The sequence below is a fragment of the Felis catus genome, chromosome E1 (genome assembly GCF_018350175.1).
Source record: "Felis catus isolate Fca126 chromosome E1, F.catus_Fca126_mat1.0, whole genome shotgun sequence".
Classification (NCBI taxonomy): domain Eukaryota; kingdom Metazoa; phylum Chordata; class Mammalia; order Carnivora; family Felidae; genus Felis; species Felis catus.
Genome location: NC_058381.1, coordinates 22,931,302 through 22,951,282, shown reverse-complemented (window position 1 = coordinate 22,951,282; position 19,981 = coordinate 22,931,302). Strand labels below are relative to the sequence as shown.

The 19,981-nt window shown below is 42.4% G+C and overlaps 1 protein-coding gene, 1 long non-coding RNA gene and 1 other non-coding gene across 5 annotated transcripts; 1 reads left to right on the top strand and 2 right to left on the bottom strand.

The window, feature by feature from the left end:
* Positions 1-241: 241 nt before the first annotated feature.
* LOC102901808 lies at positions 242-2,757 on the bottom strand. Of its 3 annotated transcripts, none has more exons than XR_002149011.3 (4): positions 2,615-2,757; positions 2,395-2,494; positions 455-649; positions 242-356 (listed from the first exon to the last, which is right to left on the bottom strand). It is a non-coding gene; the product is annotated as an uncharacterized LOC102901808 (long non-coding RNA). The 3 variants fall into 3 exon arrangements; XR_441843.5 differs by having other exon boundaries at positions 511-649; XR_002149010.3 differs by lacking the exon at positions 455-649.
* Positions 481-577, bottom strand: LOC111557906. Its single transcript, XR_002738315.1, has one exon. It is a non-coding gene; the product is annotated as a Z30 small nucleolar RNA (small nucleolar RNA).
* Positions 2,758-8,488: 5,731 nt separating the features above from the next.
* LOC101101012 (protein SLFN14) lies at positions 8,489-18,219 on the top strand (the record flags this gene model as incomplete). Its single annotated transcript, XM_023243943.2, is given in 8 exon segments — positions 8,489-9,084; positions 9,327-9,802; positions 11,328-11,456; positions 14,161-14,875; positions 16,893-16,961; positions 16,963-17,230; positions 17,232-17,527; positions 17,529-18,219. Coding segments are annotated over 8 exon segments (2,706 nt in total), but the record flags the coding sequence as incomplete, so codon positions are not given.
* Between the last annotated feature and the right edge of the window lie 1,762 nt (positions 18,220-19,981).

Genomic DNA, 19,981 nt, shown 5'->3' with positions numbered 1-19,981 from the left:
ATGGGTAGAGGAAGGATGAAAATAATTTAAGTGCCTCTGCTGAGATAAGTGTTTTCCAATATTTTCACTCATTTAGCAATTCAAAGCACATTCTCTGATAGCACAAAGTTGATTAAGTTTTGAAATGGATTAACCTATGGATTTGAAAATATTAACACTTTTGTGTACCATAAGAAGAATGTAATAGATATTTGTAAAAGTTCTTGTTAGAGCGCAAGGTTTTATGAAAACAAACACCATAGTTAATTAAGCATTTTTAATATCATAATAAGTCAATAAGGAAACTGAACCAGATTCAGGATTGAAATAATGTAGTCCTCCACGAAGATATCAAAAGCCAGATTTTTCACCTCAACCTAAGAAGGAAAACAGCAAAGTATCAGCAATTCAAAAGAATATCAAAGAAACATTCTTATACATAATAAAATCAGTATGCAAATAGATTAAAACATACCAATGTGGAAAAACCACAACCAGAATCAGCTCAGAGAGAAGATTAAGGGATCATACCCTGGTCAAGGCCAACACTGAAGCAGTGGCAATACCAGGTCAGACTATACTTCACTCATCATCGCATCATTCCATGTCACATCCTTCTATACCTAAGAGCAGCCCAACACTCTCCACATCCAAGAAAACTTAGGTTAACCTATGAAAAAAATAAAGGCTTCTTTATAGATACGTTTCAACCATAGGTTTTCAACAAATACTTTATTTTCCATTATGTTTTGCTTTAAGCAAGTCTGCTGTACAAAAATGCAAACTTGGAGGAACTTTTTTGCTTTTGAAATACAGGAGAGTGGAGAAGCATTTATGATTAAAAAAAATTTTTTTTAATGTTTGTTTATTTTTGAGAGAGGGAGAGAGAATCCCAAGCAGGCTCCAGGCTGTCAGTGCAGAGCCCGATGGATGCAGGGCTCCATCCCACCAACTGTGAGATCATGACTGGAGCCAAAATCAAGAGTTGGATGCTTAAATGACTTAGTCACCCAGGCGCCCCCAAATTTTTTTTTAATGAGCCCAAACACTAGGCATGATAAAATTTCAGGGATGTCTGTGAAGAGATTTATCGTCCTAAAGTAAAAGCTTTAGAAAAGATTTTCTACTACATTCCATTATAAACTCCAGCTCATTTAATATACAGTTTGATTTATAATTCTGCTCCTAACAAAGAGAAGAAGTATAGTCATAAAATCTTTATACTGGAATCTTCAATCTTAAAAGTCCAAGATCCAGAGAGGCTACGTTTTGCCAAAGGTTCACAACAAATTAACTAACAGTAGAGCTGGAAAGAGAGCAGAGGTTTGATGATCAGATTTACATTTTTCCACTACCAGTTAAATATGAGGCTTAATTTCATTTTTCTCCAGGCCATAGGAAAGATAAAAGAAGCAATGCAAGGGGCGCCTGGGTGGCTCAGTCGGTTGAGCATCCGACTTTGGCTCAGGTCATGATCTCAGAGTCTGTGAGTTCGAGCCCCACGTCGGGCTCTGTGCTGACAGCCCAGAGCCTGGAGCCTGCTTCAGATTCTATGTCTCCCTCTCTCTCTGCCCCTTCCCTGCTCATGTTCTGTCTCTCTCTGTCTCAAAAATAAATACAAAAATTTTTAAAAAAAGAAAATTTAAAAAAATGTTGTTTAAAAAAAAAAAGAAGCAATGCAAAGTGTAAGTAATTCAAAACCTGGATAATCAATTTCTGAGTAAGAAAGCTGACTGCATTTCATTTATTCTAAATGACACCTTCTGGTATGTTGTCTGGTATGTATGTCTGGTATGTTGTCACTGACGTGGAAAAGTACTTGGATCACAATGTCACCCTCCCCAGCCTTTCAGCATGGTGTTGTCAGTACCTAAGTAACAATTCTGTTGACAGCACATGCTTCCTTCAGCCATCTATAAATGTCAATAGATTGATACTCCTTAGTTAAAAATTGACAGCTGTTGGTCTGTGTTAACCATTCAGCAATTAAACTCCATTAAAAAGGGGCGGGGGGCGAGGGGACTAACAAAGTGCCTGTTTTACAGGGGCTACGCTGGAGTCTTTAGTTCATCTTCCTACACCGGTGAAATACACATTAAAAACGAGGAAAACAGAGGCTGAGAGAACTTAAATAACTTTGTCTAAAAGCACGAAACTTGGGAGCGGAGCTCCAAGTGTGCTCCCGCCATTCACAGCACGCACACATTCCTAGTTCTCTTCCTCAGTACACTTTGCTCCATCTGGAGTGCCTCCCCCAACCCTTTCAACCTGGAGAACTTCTAATTATAGTAACCTTACTCAAACGTCACCTTCTCTAAGTGGTCTCTAACTCTGTCATCCTCTCGTCTCACTTACACAGCACTTTTCCCCACCACAGCACGCCATCACACGCTACTTATTTACCCATGCACATACCCCTCCTTCCATCTCTGCCATCGGCCCCATGGCACGGACTTCCTCAAGAACCGGGCCAGTGTCTTCCTGGCCTTTGCATCCATCGCACTCGGAACAGTGCCTGGTACATAGGACGAGGCTCAATAAATGAACGTTTAATTCGGTCACTGGGCGCCCCTCCCTCCTAAACTTAAGCTCCTAGATTACAAAGTCATCAGCACAATTTAAAAAGCCAACTTACCTCCAATACTGCACGCAGGTAACCATACACGCATCTCTAAGCCCTCCCTCCCCTAGCTTCTACCTCATGGCGGTCTCCACGGCGCGCTGCGCAGGTCAACCGGTGCTTGAATACAATGGACTCTCAACAAAATAATAATAATAAAGTCCAAACCCCACCGACTTCAGGAAAGACTGAGAGGGGCCGTACTTGCAGGGAAATACGAGTAAGGCCGAAGCCAGGGCTCAAACCAAAGACCCAGGCACGAGTCCACAGCCCGCTCTCCGAACTCCTCAAGCTCCTACGCCCTGTCTCGGGAGGTTTGCTCCGGCCCGCGGAGACTGACAGCAGCAGTCACCCGTCCTGGCTACAACTCAGTCCCGCTTCCCGCTTGCCGGTAGCCTAGCTTTGCTGCAGCTCGCGAGACCTCCCCGCCCAGAACAGCCTCCGCCGGACAACCAATCCTCCGGCCGCCATTGAGTCACGTGGGTCACAGCCTTTGTCGGGCGGGTGCGAGGAGCAGCCAATCGGAGGGCCAGGCGACACTGAGGCGTGGAGCGGGGCGGAGGGCGGAAGCGCCTTTTCGGTTGCCTCTTAGTGTGGGGTCTGCGTCTTCAGGCTAGTGCTTTTTCAGCCTTTGAGCGATTCCTGCCTGCCTCTCAACTCCCTGCCCTTGGACTTTGGGACGTCTTTTGCCAGTTGCCGGTCCTTTGTTTTACAACCGGGGAGGGCATCTGAAAGAGTTGTGCCGGGATTTCCGGGAAGAATTATCGATTCAGATAGTGATCCAATAGGATTTACTGCACTTGTCCGGTTCCCGCGGGAGGGCTGAGGGCTGGGGGCTGGGAGGAATGTATCCCTTTCCATCCTGTGAACTCTTTCGTTGATTGGGCGCTTGGACGCTTCCTAGATCAGCATTCCACAAGAAAAATGCAGCTAAATATCAAAGAAATTCGCAGGAGAACTGGAAAGACTTCCTGGAAGAGGTGGCATTTGATCTGAGTCTGGAAAGATGGATGGGTTTTGAAAATTAGGAGATTCTGGCAGAAGGAATAATTTGACACCCGAATTAAATGAGAAAGAATGGGGGAACTTGGAAATGTAAGTAAAGTCGAAAAAATGTAGTGTTTCTAAATTTGGTGAGTTAGAAAATACCAGGGGATACTTAATATGTATGTCCTCTAGCACCAAAGACAACAAAAACCCCAAAAAGCCTGGAGCACAACCCAGACTATCTAATCAGAAATTTTAGCGTTGGATCCCAGGCAGATGTATTATTGAAAGGTGGCCCAGGGATGATTCTGATTCATACCAAAGTCTGAGGACCGCTATTAATGTTAAAGAAAGGAGGTGGTGGGAAATTTGAAAGACAAATCAAGACTTCATCAAAGATGGTGGCTTACTGGCTGTGTAGATTACTCTGGAGAAAGTGGGAGACTTGAAGATTTCAGAGTGGGAGTAGATCAGTGATCAGAGCTGTACTTTTGACAACTATGTATGCAAATGTGTTTTTAAATAGATCAAAGGAGGGCGAAGTGAAAGAAAGGGAAACTATAGCAAGTGATTGGCATAGGTGAGAGCTAAGAAGAACCTAAATTAGGATTGTGGAAGTGGAAATTGAGAGGTGGCATATGAAAAGCAGCGTGAGGAATGTGATGAGTGTCAGAAAGGGACGGGTAGAAGGTGTCAACCTAAATAAAAAGGAAGACTGAGACAAGTGCAAAATTGTCAAAAAGATGAGCTTATTTAGGAAGAGCAGAGGAGTTGCAGTTCAAGACTTGCAAACATTAGCAAGTTACATTGAGTCTCTTGAGAGTTTGGGATGGGCTGCATATTTGGGTAGGGAATGTAAGGAGGAGAGAGCTCAGTTTAGAGTCTGTTAAAATAAAAAACAAAGGGAGGCCAGATTTGAAAATTCACCAAGCAAACCAGACCAGACCAACCAGTCTGGTCATACAAACAAACTTCAATTCAGCTTCCTTTGCAAGACCAACCTGACCTGGGTTATTTCTTGTTTGTGCCTTTGGGAACCATAAGTAAAACTTAACCCCTGACCAACTCACTATCATTTAAGAAAATACAAGGGATACCTGGGTGGCTCAATATGTTGAGTGCCTTGACTCTTGAATTGGGCTCAGGTCATGATCTCACGACTTAGGAGATCGAGCCCAGTGTGGGGCTGAGCGTGGAGCCTGCTTGGGATTCCCTACCTCCCTCTCCCTCTGCCCCTCCCCTGTTTGCACATGTGTGCCCCTGTACACACAGTCTCTTGTCTCTCTCTCTCTCAAAAATATATCAAGTATCAGTTTTCTGTAAATCAGGCATTTATGAGAAATGAGTCTCTCAGTCTTTTTATTTTCCTGAGGGCCCTTATGGGAGATTTCATTTTCTCTCCTCTGGTTCCATTTAATTTAATTTAATTTTATTTTATTTTATTTTATTTTATTTTATTTTATTTATTTATTTATTTGTATGTATGTATGTATGTATGTATGTATGTTTTTATTTTTTAGAGAAAGAGAGAACAGGGGAGGGGCAGAGAGAGGGAGACAGAGACTCTGAAGTGGCCTCCACAGCAGACTCTGTGCTGATAGCAGAAAGCCAGATGTGAGGCCTGAACTCATGAACTGTGAGATCATGACCTGAGCCAAAGTCAGACACTTAACCGACTGAGCCACCCAGGTGCCCCGCTCTGGTTCCATTTTAGATTGAAGTTCGAGAAATAAAAGGGAAGAATGAAGAGAAATGGAGACCTATTAAGGATTTCCATTGTAGTTTCAGGACAGGAGACGTTAGACAGTGAAGATAATGGGTCTTTTCATGTGCTATTCTTCTACCTGGTTTCCCTTTCTTTCCCCATCTCTCCCTCTCAACCTGGTGCATTCTTTTTTTTTTTTTTTAATGTTTATTCATTTTGAGAGACAGTGCACGAGTAGGGGAGGGGCAGAAAGAGAGGTGGAGAGAGAGAATCCAAAGCAGGCTTCTTCCTGTGAGCACAGAGCCCAACATGGGGCTCGATCCCACAAACTGTGAGATTGTGACCTGAGCCCAAATCAAGAGTTGGACACAACTGATTGAGCCACCCAGGTGCCCCTCAACCTGGTGCATTCTTACTTGCAGGTTGCAACTCATGTACCATCTCATTTATGAAATCTTATACTCACGAGCATACTTACTGTCACTCCTCAGAACACCCAGAGCACACTGTTCATATGTTATTAGCTCTCCAGAGTGGCACTAGGGTATAATGGTCATGCATGTGACTATATTTGCAAGCTGTTATAAGAGTTGAATGAGCACACAGAGAATGCATAGCAGGTAAAGTGCTCAACTGATGTTATTATATCTGTTGAATTGCAATGAGTTAATACATGTTTTTCCTCTCTAGATTGTGAGCAGGACGTGTATCTTATTCTGGCTAACAGTAAGGCTGCATGGCAGAATGATAGTAAATGAGTTTTGCAAGAGACAGGGGTTCAGATCCCAGCTCTGTTACTTACTAGGTGTGTAGCCTTGAGCTTTACTTCCCTGAATTCAGTTTCTTCATTTATAAGATGATGAAAATAATGCATGTCTTACAAGTTGTCATAAGGACAATTTGAGACCATCAGAGTTGCATATCTGGCCCAAAGAAGCCAATCACTAAATAGCAGTTTTTATTGTGACATGTAGCCCCAGGCTACATTTCATTCTCACAAGAGTTGTACAAAGAAGACACTATTATTATCTCTAATTTACACCGAAGGAATCTGAGGCTTTGGTTAGCATAACTAAGGTCTCAAAGCTAGAAAGGGCCAGAGCAAGGATTTCAACATCTCAGATGCTCAAACAATAGCTGATTGAATGAGAGAATGAGTGAAAGTTAGGAGACTTAGCTAGGGTCAGTCAGTGGTGAGGGACAGCCAGCACTGTTGCTCTCAGTCACTATGTTCTCCATAGTCTTTGAACCATCTCTATGAATGAACCGAGAGTAGATGGACACTGGTATTTGTCAGTTTGTGTGTAGTGTGTACAAAGGTTGTGCCCTAACTACCTCTGTTGATAAAATGAAATACTTAGTGAATAAACACATCTTAAATAAATTGGAGGGGCACCTGGGTGGCGCAGTTGGTTAAGCGTCCGACTTCAGCCAGGTCACGATCTCGCGGTCCGTGAGTTCGAGCCCCGCGTCGGGCTCTGGGCTGATGGCTCGGAGCCTGGAGCCTGTTTCCGATTCTGTGTCTCCCTCTCTCTCTGCCCCTCCCCCGTTCATGCTCTGTCTCTCTCTGTCCCGAAAATAAATAAAAACGTTGAAAAAAATTTAAAAAAAATAAACATTAAAAAAAATTTTAAAAAATAAATTGGAGGTGAGAAATTTGGGGAAATGTACAAAGGATGTTCATATGGAGCTAGAATCTCAGAAAACATTGTCTATCATAGTTGTTATCAGCATCCAAGTAATAGCAGTGAGACTTGGCAATCACGAGAGTATAGGTTTGCTAGTTCAAAAGCAATTAGATTTGTTTTGTGGGTCCCAGCAAGTGGAAATTATAGGGAGACAAATTATAACTGAAAATCAGGAAGCCGTTTCTAACAGAGCTGTCAGAAAATAGAAGGGACTAATTTGAGAGGTAGTGAGTTACTGTTGCTGGAGGTGTTCAAGCAGTTGCTGAAAAGATTTGTTGGGAGTCGAGAATATTATAGAGAAGACTTAGGAATCAGATAAATGGTTGGACTGGAAGATTTTTAAAGTTCCTTCCAACACTTCTGTGATTCTATTATATGAACAGAAATTTCTCTAAGAGCCATACGTTTACATTTACCTACAGAAGATGCTCACATATGAAAAAAACAATTCATCAGGCTGATTCTGGTTTGCCTGGAGGAAGTGAGAAGGCAGCCAAGAGCAAACAAATGGCAGAAGAGGGTACCCATCCTGCGGATGCCTGCTTTTTTCCCCTCTTGCTGGGCATAAACAACACCCATATGGCCTCTACTTGGAGGAGATCACACAGAAGAAATGGTTTTCTCCTCCTAGAGGAAAAATTTTGATTTGGGTTAGTAAATATTTTGTTTTGCAATTAATAAGAGCTAACAAGGCCATTTATGAAACATTTGCTTCAGAGCCCTGAGTTCAAATTGGATGGCTGCTCTCTGGTCCGTGAAGCAAAAAGGGAAATTGACCATAGTTTAAGGACTATGTTCCAAAGGTTCATGTTTTCTTCTGAGCCTTGGAGGCTCCCCCAGCATAGGGTAGAACTATTTAGAAGAGAAAGAACACTCCTGCTCCTACTTCACACTGTGTATGAAGAAACGTATTTTTAGAAGAAGGTTTGAGAAGCTATAACGGTTTCTGCATTTGGTATCAATAGACATTCTTCCAGGAGTAAAATGTTTTAAATGTATAAAACAGTGCATGAAGAACACCAACTTTTATGTTTGTTTTTATAAGACCACATCACATATACCCCAGAACTATTCTCCCTTAGTTCTCTATTGCCTTCCTTTCCCTTTGAATTATAAATAGGAGCAACTTTTGGCTCAACTTCTGCCTCTGCATATTCTGTATAACTTGCTTTGGCTCCTGTGCCAATCCGTGCCCTTTATCTCTGGGCTCACTGTTGTTGCTTCCTGACTTTAAATGAAAAACGACTAACAGTTTCAGCAATGGAATCTTTCTGTTATGGCAAAATATTAAGCATTCATCTTTACCTATACCTGTTCATGCTGGAAAGGCTTGGGAGCTTGCAATGTTGTTAGAAAATAGTAATATCAAAGAGTGTTTCCAATGTTAAAATGTATCTACAGTAATCTGTAAGTTCAAAGAAAATATTGTAATCTCCAGGATTCTTGTTAATATAGAAACCACATTTCTGTCCAAGTTATTTCCCTTTCTGTTATTGTTTGGAGCACAGAGGGACTGCTGGGCTGGATGGCGTCCAGACCGACATGGAAATGCTCTATCCCAAGACAGTTGTACACGTGGGCAGGATGACTTTTGGAGAAGAGAGCAGGAAGAAGATGGCCAGTAGCTGTCTGAAAAGAATGGAGAATGCGAAAATTATCCAAGCTACCTGCGCGCTGTTAAATTCTGGAGGGGGTGTGATCAAAGCAGAGATTGATGATAAAACCTACAGTTAACGATGCCATGGGCTGGGGCAGGACCTGGAAACTTCTTTTCAGAAGCTCCTTCCTTCAGGTTCACAGAAATACCTTGACTACATGCAGCAGGGGCACAATCTCCTGATTTTTGTAAAGTCCTGGAGCCCAGATGTCTCCAGCCTCCCCCTAAGGATTTGCAGCTTGCGTTCCAATCTCTACCAGAGAGCCGTGACTTCCACTGTCAACCTGAGCGCCAGCAGTGCCTTGGAGCTTCTCAGAGAGAAGCAGTCTAGAGCCCAAAGAGGAAGATCAAGGGTGAAGGAGTGGAGTTCTCAGAAAGTTCCTTAAGGATACATTCAGGAAGAGGAAGATAGGAGGGTGTCTGCCTCAGAACTGTTTCAAAAGGACAGGCTCCTGGGGCGCCTGGGTGGCTCAGTCGGTTGAGCGTCCGGCTTCGGCTCAGGTCATGATCTCATGGTTTGTGAGTTCGAGCCCCGTGTCAGGCTCTGTGCTGACAGCTCAGAGCCTGGAGCCGGTTTCAGATTCTGTGTCTCCTTCTCTCTCTGTTCCTCCCCTGCTCATGCTCTCTCTCTCAAAAATAAATAAACATTAAACAAAATTAAAAAAAAAAATAAAAAAAACAAAAGGACAGGCTCCTGTATAAGGAGAAACTCAATGTTACGGAGTCAACACGTGTGGAGCTTAAAACGTTCACCACCAGAAAGATTGTCCCTCGGATTAAAGAAATGCTGCCTCATTACGTTTCTGCATTTGCCAACACCCTAGGGGGATACCTAATTATTGGAGTAGATGATAAGAGCAAAGAAGTGTTTGGCTGTCAGAGAGAAAAAGTGAACCCTGACTTACTAAAAAAGGAAATAGAAAGCTGTGTAGAAAAATTGCCAACCTTCCACTTCTGCTGTGAGAAGCCAAAGGTGCATTTCACAACCAAAATCTTGAATGTGTACCAAAACGATGTCCTGTATGGCTATGTCTGTGTGGTTCACACGGGGCCCTTCTGCTGTGTAGTATTCACAGAGGCCCCGGATTCCTGGATCATGAGGGACAATTCTGTCACAAGGCTGACGGCGGAGCACTGGGTAGCCATGATGCTGGATATTCAGTCAGGTAAAGCAGAAGAGAAGTCATAATCTAGTCAGCCAGGGAGGAACCCCTTCTGTGCCTTCCATGGGTATTTGGTCAGGTAATTTCGTTGAAGGATAGAAAGCAATTTTGCTTACAAATATTCTCCCATTACAGGGTTCTTTTGAAAATATTTTCAGTTCCAGAGTGCCTGGCTGGCTCAGTCAGTGGAGTGTGTAACTCTTGATCTTGGGTTTGTGAGTTTGGGCCCCACGGTGGGTGTGGAGATTACTTAAAAATACAATCCTAAAAAAATATTTTCAGCTCCAAAGACCCAGAATATGAACTCTTTGAGGTCAAGAAATGCTTGGATTTTGGTCCACTTTTGGAAATTTATCCGATCAGCTATGAATTAGTGAAAGTTCCCTTATGCACGGTAACTGCCTGTTGAAAGAATTTTGTAGGCTGGTTTTCTAGTCGAAAACATTAATCAACAGGGTCACTCTGAAGTCAGTATTTGGGAGAAACACTGTTTAAGGATGACTTCACTAATTCTTTTTTAAAAAAATTTCTTTTAATATTTATTCTTGAGAGAGAGAGAGAGACAGAGCATGAGTGGGGGAGGGGCAGAGAGAGAGGGAGACATAGAATCCAAAAGCAGGCTCCAGGCTCTGAGCTGTCAGCACAGAGCCTGATGTGGGGCTCGAACCCACCAGCCGGCTGATCATGACCTGAGCCGAAGTTGGTTGCCCAACCAACTGAGCCACCCAGGTACCCCTCCACTAATTCCTTTAAGGGAAGCTTGTTGACAAATTTGAATGGTTTCTGTAACATTAAGAGCTAATGTCTTCAACCAGTGGGCTTGAGGCACTACCAAATGGGGAAAAACCGATGTAAAAGGAGATGCTGCGCAGGGGATGGGGGAGGGGAAGAAGGACTCATAGTGTTTTCGCCTCCCTTACAATTTGGCTCAGAATCAGCCCTGGTGATTTCTAATTAATCCATAAAGGACTTACAGGTCAGTTTGTCTTCATGGTCAATATGTTCCAAATTTGATAAGAGAAGCTGGGATCAAGACTCGAGTGATTTTGCTAAATCATTCTCCTGTCCTAAATTTGTTTGAGTTTACTTTTCTCATAGACACACACCCCAATCTAGAGATCCTGCCGCTTTCTGATCCAACTAAACCTTGAATGCGGGTTTAAACAAACTATAACAAAATAAAAAAAATACTGTGCTAACCTTTTTCTGATCAGCCACCAGCAGCCTTTCCTTTTAGGGGTGACCCAGAATCAGAATATCAGAGTTAGAAGGAAACGTTAGGGGCCACCAGCTCACGTTCGCACGAGAGAGAGGAAATGACTTGCCCAAAATGAGCCACACAGTGACTTAGAAGATGCGTGACACTCCAAGAGTCCCCAGTCTTCATTTCCTAACATATGTGAACTGTTTGAGGCGTAGAAAGCATGAGTGGCTCAGGCACGCTGCACATCTCGCGTCAACAGTAGTAAGGGCAATGAAAAAGAGTTTTCTTTTTTCATCTGAAACAACTTGCCGTGTGTTTGTTTAGCAACTTCCAGTCTGGCCACTGACTACAGCTTTCACCTGAGTTCACCAGCTCCATCAGCCCTAGGAAGCCCATCATCTCCCAAAAAAGTCCTGGAATTTAAGAGACCTCTACAACAATATCTGTTTCCAGGTATTCCTTCTTCATTATAGCTGAAGGGACTTTGTTTTCTAAAACTGAGTTGGAGGATGGGGGCGCGTCTGGGTTGGCTCAGTTGGTTAAGCATCTGACTCTTGACCTCAGCCTAGGTCTTGATTCAGGGTTGTGAATTCAAGTCCTGCATTGGGCTCCACGCTGGACATGAACCCTAAAAAAACAAAATTAAATTAAAGTTAAAATAGTAACAATAATAATAATAATAATAATAATAATAATAAAGTTGGGGAGTGCCTGCCTGGCTCAGTTGGTAGAGCGTGAAACTCTTGATCTTGGGGTCATGAGTTTGAGCCCCACATTGAACATAGAGTTTACAAAAAATAATAAATTGGGAGGAATTGGTAGCAATTAGTCCAAGGCAATTAGTCCTTAAAGGAGGTCAAATGTAGACATAATGGTCCTGAAATAATATATACTATGGACTCTTGTTTCTCAGTTATTGTATCCACATTATATTTCTGCGTGCTTTGGGGTTTCCAGTCACGTATGGCTTTTGTTCTCCAAATTTGAGAAAATATAGGAATTTTCTTAAATTCTTTAAGTCTATACCACAGCGGCCCCTGGCTTTCCAATCAGAAAGAGGTGAACTGGAGTGCCTGGGTGGCTTAATAGGTTAAGCATCTGAATGGCTCAGGTCATGATCTCACAGTCTGTAAGTTCGAGCCCCCTGTCAGGCTCTGTGCTGACTGCTCAGAGCCTGGAGCCTGCTTCGGATTCTGTGTCTCCTTCTCTTTCTGCTGCTCACTCTCTGTCTCTCTCATTCAAAAATAAACAGTGAAAAAAAATTAAAAATAAAAGAGAGAGGTGAACCATGGGGTCACCTGTACTCTTCCTAAGGCAGAGCTTCTCAATCTTGGCACTATTGATATTCGAGCTCGATAATTTTTGTTGAGGGGGGCTGCCCTGTGACTTTGTTGGATATTTAGCAGCATTTCTGCCCTCTACTCACTAGATGCCGGTAACACGTTCTCCAGCTATGACAAAAAATATTCCAGATATTGCCAAATGTCCCCCAGGGGGCAAAACTGCCACAGGTTAAGAATCAATGTCCTGAAGGAAAGTTCTTGGATCCCTAAAGCACCAGGTACACCCCCCCCACACACACACACACACCTTAGCCGGAAGAAATGCCTTCCTAACAGTAGTGGACCATTTGGGGTTGAGGAGAAGGTACCAGGAGGCTATCCTATTCTGTAAAGACTCCTCCCTATTGCCTTCTCCTGCACAAGAGCTGCCAGAAATAGGAAATTTGTAGTCCTGGCCTGTGAAGAGGGGGTGCTTTCTCTTTTTTAAAAATTATTGAGTTAATTTAAGATTTTAATTCCAGAGTAGCTAATTACAGTGTTAACATTAGTTTCAGGTGTACAATACAGTGATTCAGCAGTTCCATATATTACTCAGTGCTCATCAAGATAAGTGTACTCTTGGGGCGCCTGGGTGGCTCAGTCAGTTAAGCATCGGACTTCAGCTTAGGTCATGATCTTGTGGTCTGTGAGTTCGAGCCCTGCCTCAGGCTCTGTGCTGACAGCCAGAAGCCTGCCTCAGATTCTGTGTCTCCCTCTCTCTCTGCCCCTTCCCCACTCACACTCAGTCTCTCAAAAAATCAATAAATGTTAAAAATTTTTTTAAAAAGATAAGTGTATTCTTTTTTTAATGTTTAAAAAACACATTTTTTAAAAAAAATGCAAGTGGGGGAAGGGCAAGAGAGAGAGACAGAATCTAAAGCAGGCTCCAGGCTCTGAGCTGTCAGCACAGAGCTCAATGCAGAGTTCGAACTCACAAGCTGTGAGATCATGACCTGAGCCAAAGTTCGTGCTCAACTGACTGAGCCACCCAGGCACCCCAAGATAAGTGTACTCTTAATCCCCTTCATATCCATGCCTCTACCCACCTCTCCTGGGATAACCATCTGATTGTTCTCTATAGTTAAAAGTCTGTTTTTTGGTTTGTGTCTTTTCCCCTCTATGTTCATTTGTTTTGTTTATTAAATTCCACATATGAGTGAAATCATATGGTATTTTTATTTCTTTAACTGACTTATTTCACTTAGCATAATACTCTCTAGATCCATCCATGTCATTGCAAATGGCAAGATTTCATTCTATGGCCAAAAATATTCCATATATATATATATATATATATATATATATATATATATATATATTTCCATATATATTTCCATATATATTTCCATATATATTTCCATATATATATATATCCATGTGTGTATATATATATACTTCCATATATATATATATTTCCATATATATATATATTTCCATATATATATATATATATATATATATATATATTTCTCACATCTTTATCCATTCAACTATCAATGGACATTTGGGCTGCTTCCATAGTTTGGCTATTGTAAGTAATGCTGCAATAAACGTAGGGGTGCCTATATCCCTTTGAATTAGTGTTTTCATATTCTTTGGGTAAATACCCAGTATTGTGATTACCAGGTCTTTCTAGATATGTCTCCTGAGCCAAGGGAAACAAAGGCAAAAATAAATTATTGGGCTACATCAAAATAAAGAGGGGGTGCTTTCTTTGTAGACAAGGAAACCCATAGTTCCATGGCTAGATTCACTTCTTCCTATGATGTTCCAGGAATACTTACAATATGCTTTTGTAAATTTTAGTTTGTAATTTCTATTTCTTGCATTTTCAGTGACACAGGAAGAGATACAGTTTAAACCAGTATCCCTCAGTAAGAAACTCTTCTCAGATCATAAAGGACTCAAGGAATTAATGAAGACACAGATATATCCTTGTTCTCAGGGGATTGTGATATTTTCTAGAAGCTGGGCCAGTGATGTTGGCTTAAGGAAAGAGCAGGATGTCCTGTGTGACGCTCTTCTAATAGCAGTTAACAGTCCCCTGGTACTCCATACAATCTTAATACGCCCCGGTTGGATTGGAGGGCTTGAATATGGCCAAAACACTGTTCATCAGTTAAAGCAGAAACTGGGAACCGTTGGTAGTTACACAGGGAAAGTATGTGCTATCCCAAGGTTGATGCACCTGTCCAGCACACAGTGCAGCCCCAATGAAATCCCTGTTCACTACCCCCAGTCCTACAGGCTTGCTGCCAAGGATGAAATGGAAGACTTGTTGCCGGCCTTTATCATAGTCTCACTGTGTTCCAGATCTCTTCTGAGTGACCAGCTGGGCTGTGAATCTTTCAACTTGCTCATAGAGGAGCAATGTGAGTTGCTTTCAGAAAGCCTTCAGGAGCCGTGAGAATTGTTTATCCACTGCTTTCCAGGAACCAGGAAAACAGCCCTAGTCATAAAGATCATGGAGAAAATTAAGCATTTGTTGCACTGCAAACCAAAAGAGATCCTTTATGTTTGTGAAAGTGACTCTTTAAAGGATTATGTGATGTAAGAGTGCCACTGACTCAACATGATAAACATATTTAGTCAGTCTTTTCCACAGTATCTCAAGAGTAATCTGCGTTTCTAGTTTAAGACGTTGTGAGGCCTTAGCTGCATAAATCTGAGAGCCCAAACCCTATACACATCTCCAAATGATCAGGTAGTTGAGCTACAAATGGGTACTATGTAATGCTCAGGTTTAAACATCTCATTACAAATTAGCCAACTATATATATCACTTTAAATTTCTTTAACTAGAAACATTTTTTTCCCTACAATCTCTGGCCTTAACTTTAAGAAAAGTGGAAATAAGCCTATTTTGTTTTAAGTATACATTTTGCTTGATATTTAATGCTTCAAAGTCATAGAGTATTTCAGTTAATTAGACATTATACCTAACAGGAACTTGAATTTAAATACTCATTTCATTTTGTTTATAAACTGTTTTCATTTGTTTGACTTATTCTGAATCGACAACTGCAGAAAACATGCAAATTTGCCTCTGATTTAAGTCTTTACCTTTCAGTGTAGTAAAAAAAAAATGGTTGTTATACAATCTAGCAAATGAGGGCAAACTCACTTTAATTTTTGGTTTGGTTTACTTATGTACCCAATAAATCTTTTGGGGCCCCACTTATATGCTAGGAATGTGTACATTTAGTGTTACCAGGGAAAAACATATTGAAGATGGGGCCCTAAAGATCCAATAAGGGAGATAAGAAAAAAATAAGCAAATTGAATGTTGCATAATTAATATGATAATAAGGATATGCTTATTTTAACTTAGGTTGGAGGTTGGCCAGCAAATAGTCCTGGGTGAAAGATCCTTTGGCATACTCTCAAGAAGTCAGTAGGAGAAGTGGAGGGCTTTTTAGGCAAAGGGCACACAGCAAGTGCAAAGGCACATGAGAGAATCAGAATGGTAGGTCTTACTGGAGTAGGGAGGGAGTAGAGGTATGTAGCAGGTGACGAAGTTAGAAAGGAAGGAGATTCCGAATTATGGAGGATCTTGTAAACTGTGCTAAGGGCTATGCTGTATGGGTAAGTTTAAAAATATACCAGTCAAAAGGCAAATTCAACAAGTTATTTATTGAACCCCTAATATGAGGGGACTAAGAATCGGTGCTTTACTTCAAGAAGTCTACACAGTCGAAACAGGTACAGAAGAACGTAAGTAGCTGTGATTCAAGGCATAGGGGGAGTAAATCCCCAAGGACTGCATATATAAATCAGAAAATCTATAGGAATGATGTTATTTGGATCTAAATTAGAGGAAAGAAACAACCAAGTTTACTTTGAAAAAATTACCTATATCTATATCTATCTATATAACGAAATTGGCTGTTTCTTGCCTCCTCTAATTTGTTCCTCCTCCTCTAGTACGCTAAAACATACTACAAAGGAAAATTGAGCTAAGTAAACAGAGTCCCAGAGAGGCATAGCCCTGTAGATTTTCTATCTTACTTGACATGTCATGGAACTCAGCAACTTCCTGATGTTTTCCTTACCAAAATCTAAAAAGGCTTTGGTTTTGTACTACCAGTAAGTGGGGAAATAGGATTTGCTTTAGATAGGAATTAATCCTAGCCCATACCTCTTTTGCACATGAAAATTATGCCTCCAGGGACCTGCTCACCTGCTCTAAAAAGGAAGAAAGTTAAGCAATGATAGTAACAAGTGGAAATTGCTTTTGAGATTTCCTGTCAATGTAATGAGCCTGTCTTTAGGGATTGTCAAGCAGCAGAAATGGACTAGTAATAGAAATGAAATCTCCTACCTGGGTCCATTTCAAAAATTTTCATGTGCAGATTTAATTAGATAACCCCAAAGAGTAGAGTTTGCAATTTATGTATTCTATCAGGTAACTTGTAAGTAGAGTAGTTTTGTAGTGTTTAGGACACCACTGAGTCAATGAATCAGTCTCCAGATGAGAACCAGCCTCTAATTCCAATGTAGATAGTGATGCATATGGTGTTCCCTTTGTATATATGCCTGAAACCTTATTCTCTCTTTCATTCTTTAGCCAACAAACCACCTGCAGAGTTGTGACTCGGAAAACCTTCTTACAAGGGGAGTTCCTAGAGGTTAAACATAGTGATGGATGAGACTGAGAATTTCTGCAGTAAATATGGAGACTAGTGCTTGAAGGCCAGGAGCATCACCCTTCCAAAGGTGAGGGGAGCTGGGAGTGAAAACCTTCATCATGGGATTCTCTGGATTATTCTGGACCCTTTCCAAGTCCATCATGCAGATATTAATGGCGTCCCCCCTTCATCTGCTCAGTTTCCTCAAAAAACAATCACCAATGGGATCCACTGTGCTCTGGAAATAGCAACGGTCACGAAAGAAGAAATGAGGAGGGATCAGAGCAAATCTGCCCTCTGGCAGGTCCCCAGACACACTGCCATTGTTCAGGGAAACTGCCTACAAGGAAGCAGTGTGTGCCCAGGGCCCGCCTGTGGTGGATGACACAGAGACTGGCCTCACTATGGAACAAATTGTGAAACGCGTGGCGGAAAGGTGTCACCACCTGTTCCAATGTGGCTACCTGCCCAAAGACGTAGCCATTCTGTGCAGGAAAAGGGAGGACAGAGGACGCTATGAGCCTGCACTGCTAAAAGCAGTGGGATTATTTGTAACCCCTGGAGCAACGAAGGTTTCAACAGTTTTCAGGCCTGGAGAGGAAGATTGTGTTTGGGCTGAGTCCAGAATGTGCACTGTCAGAAGAAGCACATGAGCTCCGTTTTGCCTCATGAGCCATTAAACACCTCTACGTGCTTTATGAAAAGAGGGCAGCTTTCCGAAAATTATTTTAACCATACAGGTGCCAGAAAGAGCAGAGTCTCTTCTCTGGGGGAGGTGGCAGCTACTCCTTCTCACATATTGCAAGTGAGAAAGTCAAGGCACAGTAAGTACCGTGTGGAGCCAAGAAATGTCTCTTGGGAGTGACCTTTCACTCTGTGTGCTGTTACTGTCCTTTTCCTCCTCCTATACACTTATGGCAGACTGACGATTGGTCCCCTGCCTCTGGTTTTCCTATCCAGTCTATCTTTCAGGGACCAGCGGTTCTCCTTAAATGGGGAACTGACTGTGTGGCATTCCCTGCCAACGTATCTGCAGGGAGGCCCTGCAGGCTAGAAGCCAAACCAATTTTCAAGGCTTTCCATGACACACCCTGACTTCCTCTCCTAATGTGTCCTTTGTTATAACTCCTCTCCCAAGGCGTCTAAGACAGCCCAGCCTTGCTGACCCATTTTGGGAGTGGGAGGGAGGATGCCCCCCAGGCTACTTATTTTTATTTTTTTTTCAATTTTTTTTTCAACGTTTATTTATTTTTGGGACAGAGAGAGACAGAGCATGAACGGGGGAGGGGCAGAGAGAGAGAGGGAGACACAGAATCGGAAACAGGCTCCAGCCTCTGAGCCATCAGCCCAGAGCCCGATGCGGGGCTCGAACTCACGGACCGCGAGATCGTGACCTGGTTGAAGTCGGACGCTTAACCGACTGCGCCACCCAGGCGCCCCAGGCTACTTATTTTAACTGGGTATCTCAGGGGCAGCACCTTGTTGAGTACCTCATACTGGCTCTGGGTCTCGAGCTTCATGGGCCCACAACTTGATTTCCTCTTTGCACGAAGCATGGATTGGTCTCTTGGAGATGGTTTGATGCCAGTCAAGCTCACAAAAGACCAACACACACATGAAAATGTCACCCTGTCAGTTTACAGTGAGTACTGTAGTAGTAAGTGGGCCAGATGCTTTTGCTAATCCATATATTCAATGGCAACATTGGAAGCCAAATTATGAGCATAGCTTTGCAGCAATGGGGATCCCATTCAAATGTGTGAAGAGTCTAGGCAATATTCGACTAGTGCAGTCATCTCTAAAATAGGGATATTTCCACCACAAGGACTCAGACAGGTCAGGTTTACAAAATAAAGCAAATTTATTTTTCTTCTCTCCTAGTTTCCAAAGTTTCCAGGTTGACCACCAACCCTCCCCTTACTCCTCCCAACACACACACAACACACACACACACACACACACACACACACACACACACACACTGCTCATGTTCATCCTCTACCTGTTCATACGTTCACCTAGGCTCAAAACTGCTTATCCTCTGCTGCTGGCCTGGGAAATGGTCTGTCTGTAAGAGGCCTTTGACATCTCTGAGCTCTTCCATTATGATTTGGTGTTAATTTTAATCAACAGCCTGGATGGCAACTCTACCACCCATGCCATCCCTACCCACTCCTGGCTTCTGGCTGTGCTTCTCTTCTCTGCCTTCAAAGCCTTGTCTGCCCCTCTATCTGCTGAAATCCTAGCTTGTCGATCAAGTCTTTGTTCAAAAGGCCAACTCCTCAAATTAAACGTTTGCCATCCCCCTGACCTAAATTTTGTCTCTCCTTTTGCAGCCATTCTCTGGCTTAAAAACTTTTTGAGGATAGTGCCAAAGTCATTATAAACTGTGCCAGAGAAGTAGCTGTCAGCATAACAAGATCTACGTAATACTCTCCTATCATGTTTTCTTTCCAGTGTATGTGAAGTAGAAATAAAACACAGTTCCCTTTCTCTGGTCAGCTCCCCAAACAGCTAAGCCAATGCCCTGCTCTTCAATGCAAACTTGCTTTCCTGTTTGTAAGGATTTTTAAGTTGCTTTGGAAATATTCCAGCTTCCAGATTGCTTTTTAACTTTTATTTGTGTTTGAGAGGCAGAGAGAGACAGAGCATGAGCTGGGGAGGGGCAGAGAGAGAGGGAGACACAGAATCTGAATCAGGCTGTCAGCAGAGCCTGATGCAGGGCTGGAACCCACAAACAGTGAGATTGTGACCTGAGCTGAAGTTGGACGCTTAACCGACTGGGACACCCAGGTGCCCCTCCAGATTGCTTTTAATTTCTAGAAAGGTTTCAGAAAACTTTATTGATGCTGGGCAGGCATGAATGCAAAAGAAAGTGTGGAAATATTCCTTTGGCTATAATTTCACATAAAGCCCATCACCTTTCCAAGAGATGGGAGAGGATCAGACAGGCCAGTCTGAAACCTAATGGTCAGCTTTACTGACCATGGACTGAACAGAAGAACTTCTCCCCTCCCTGCCTCTTCCT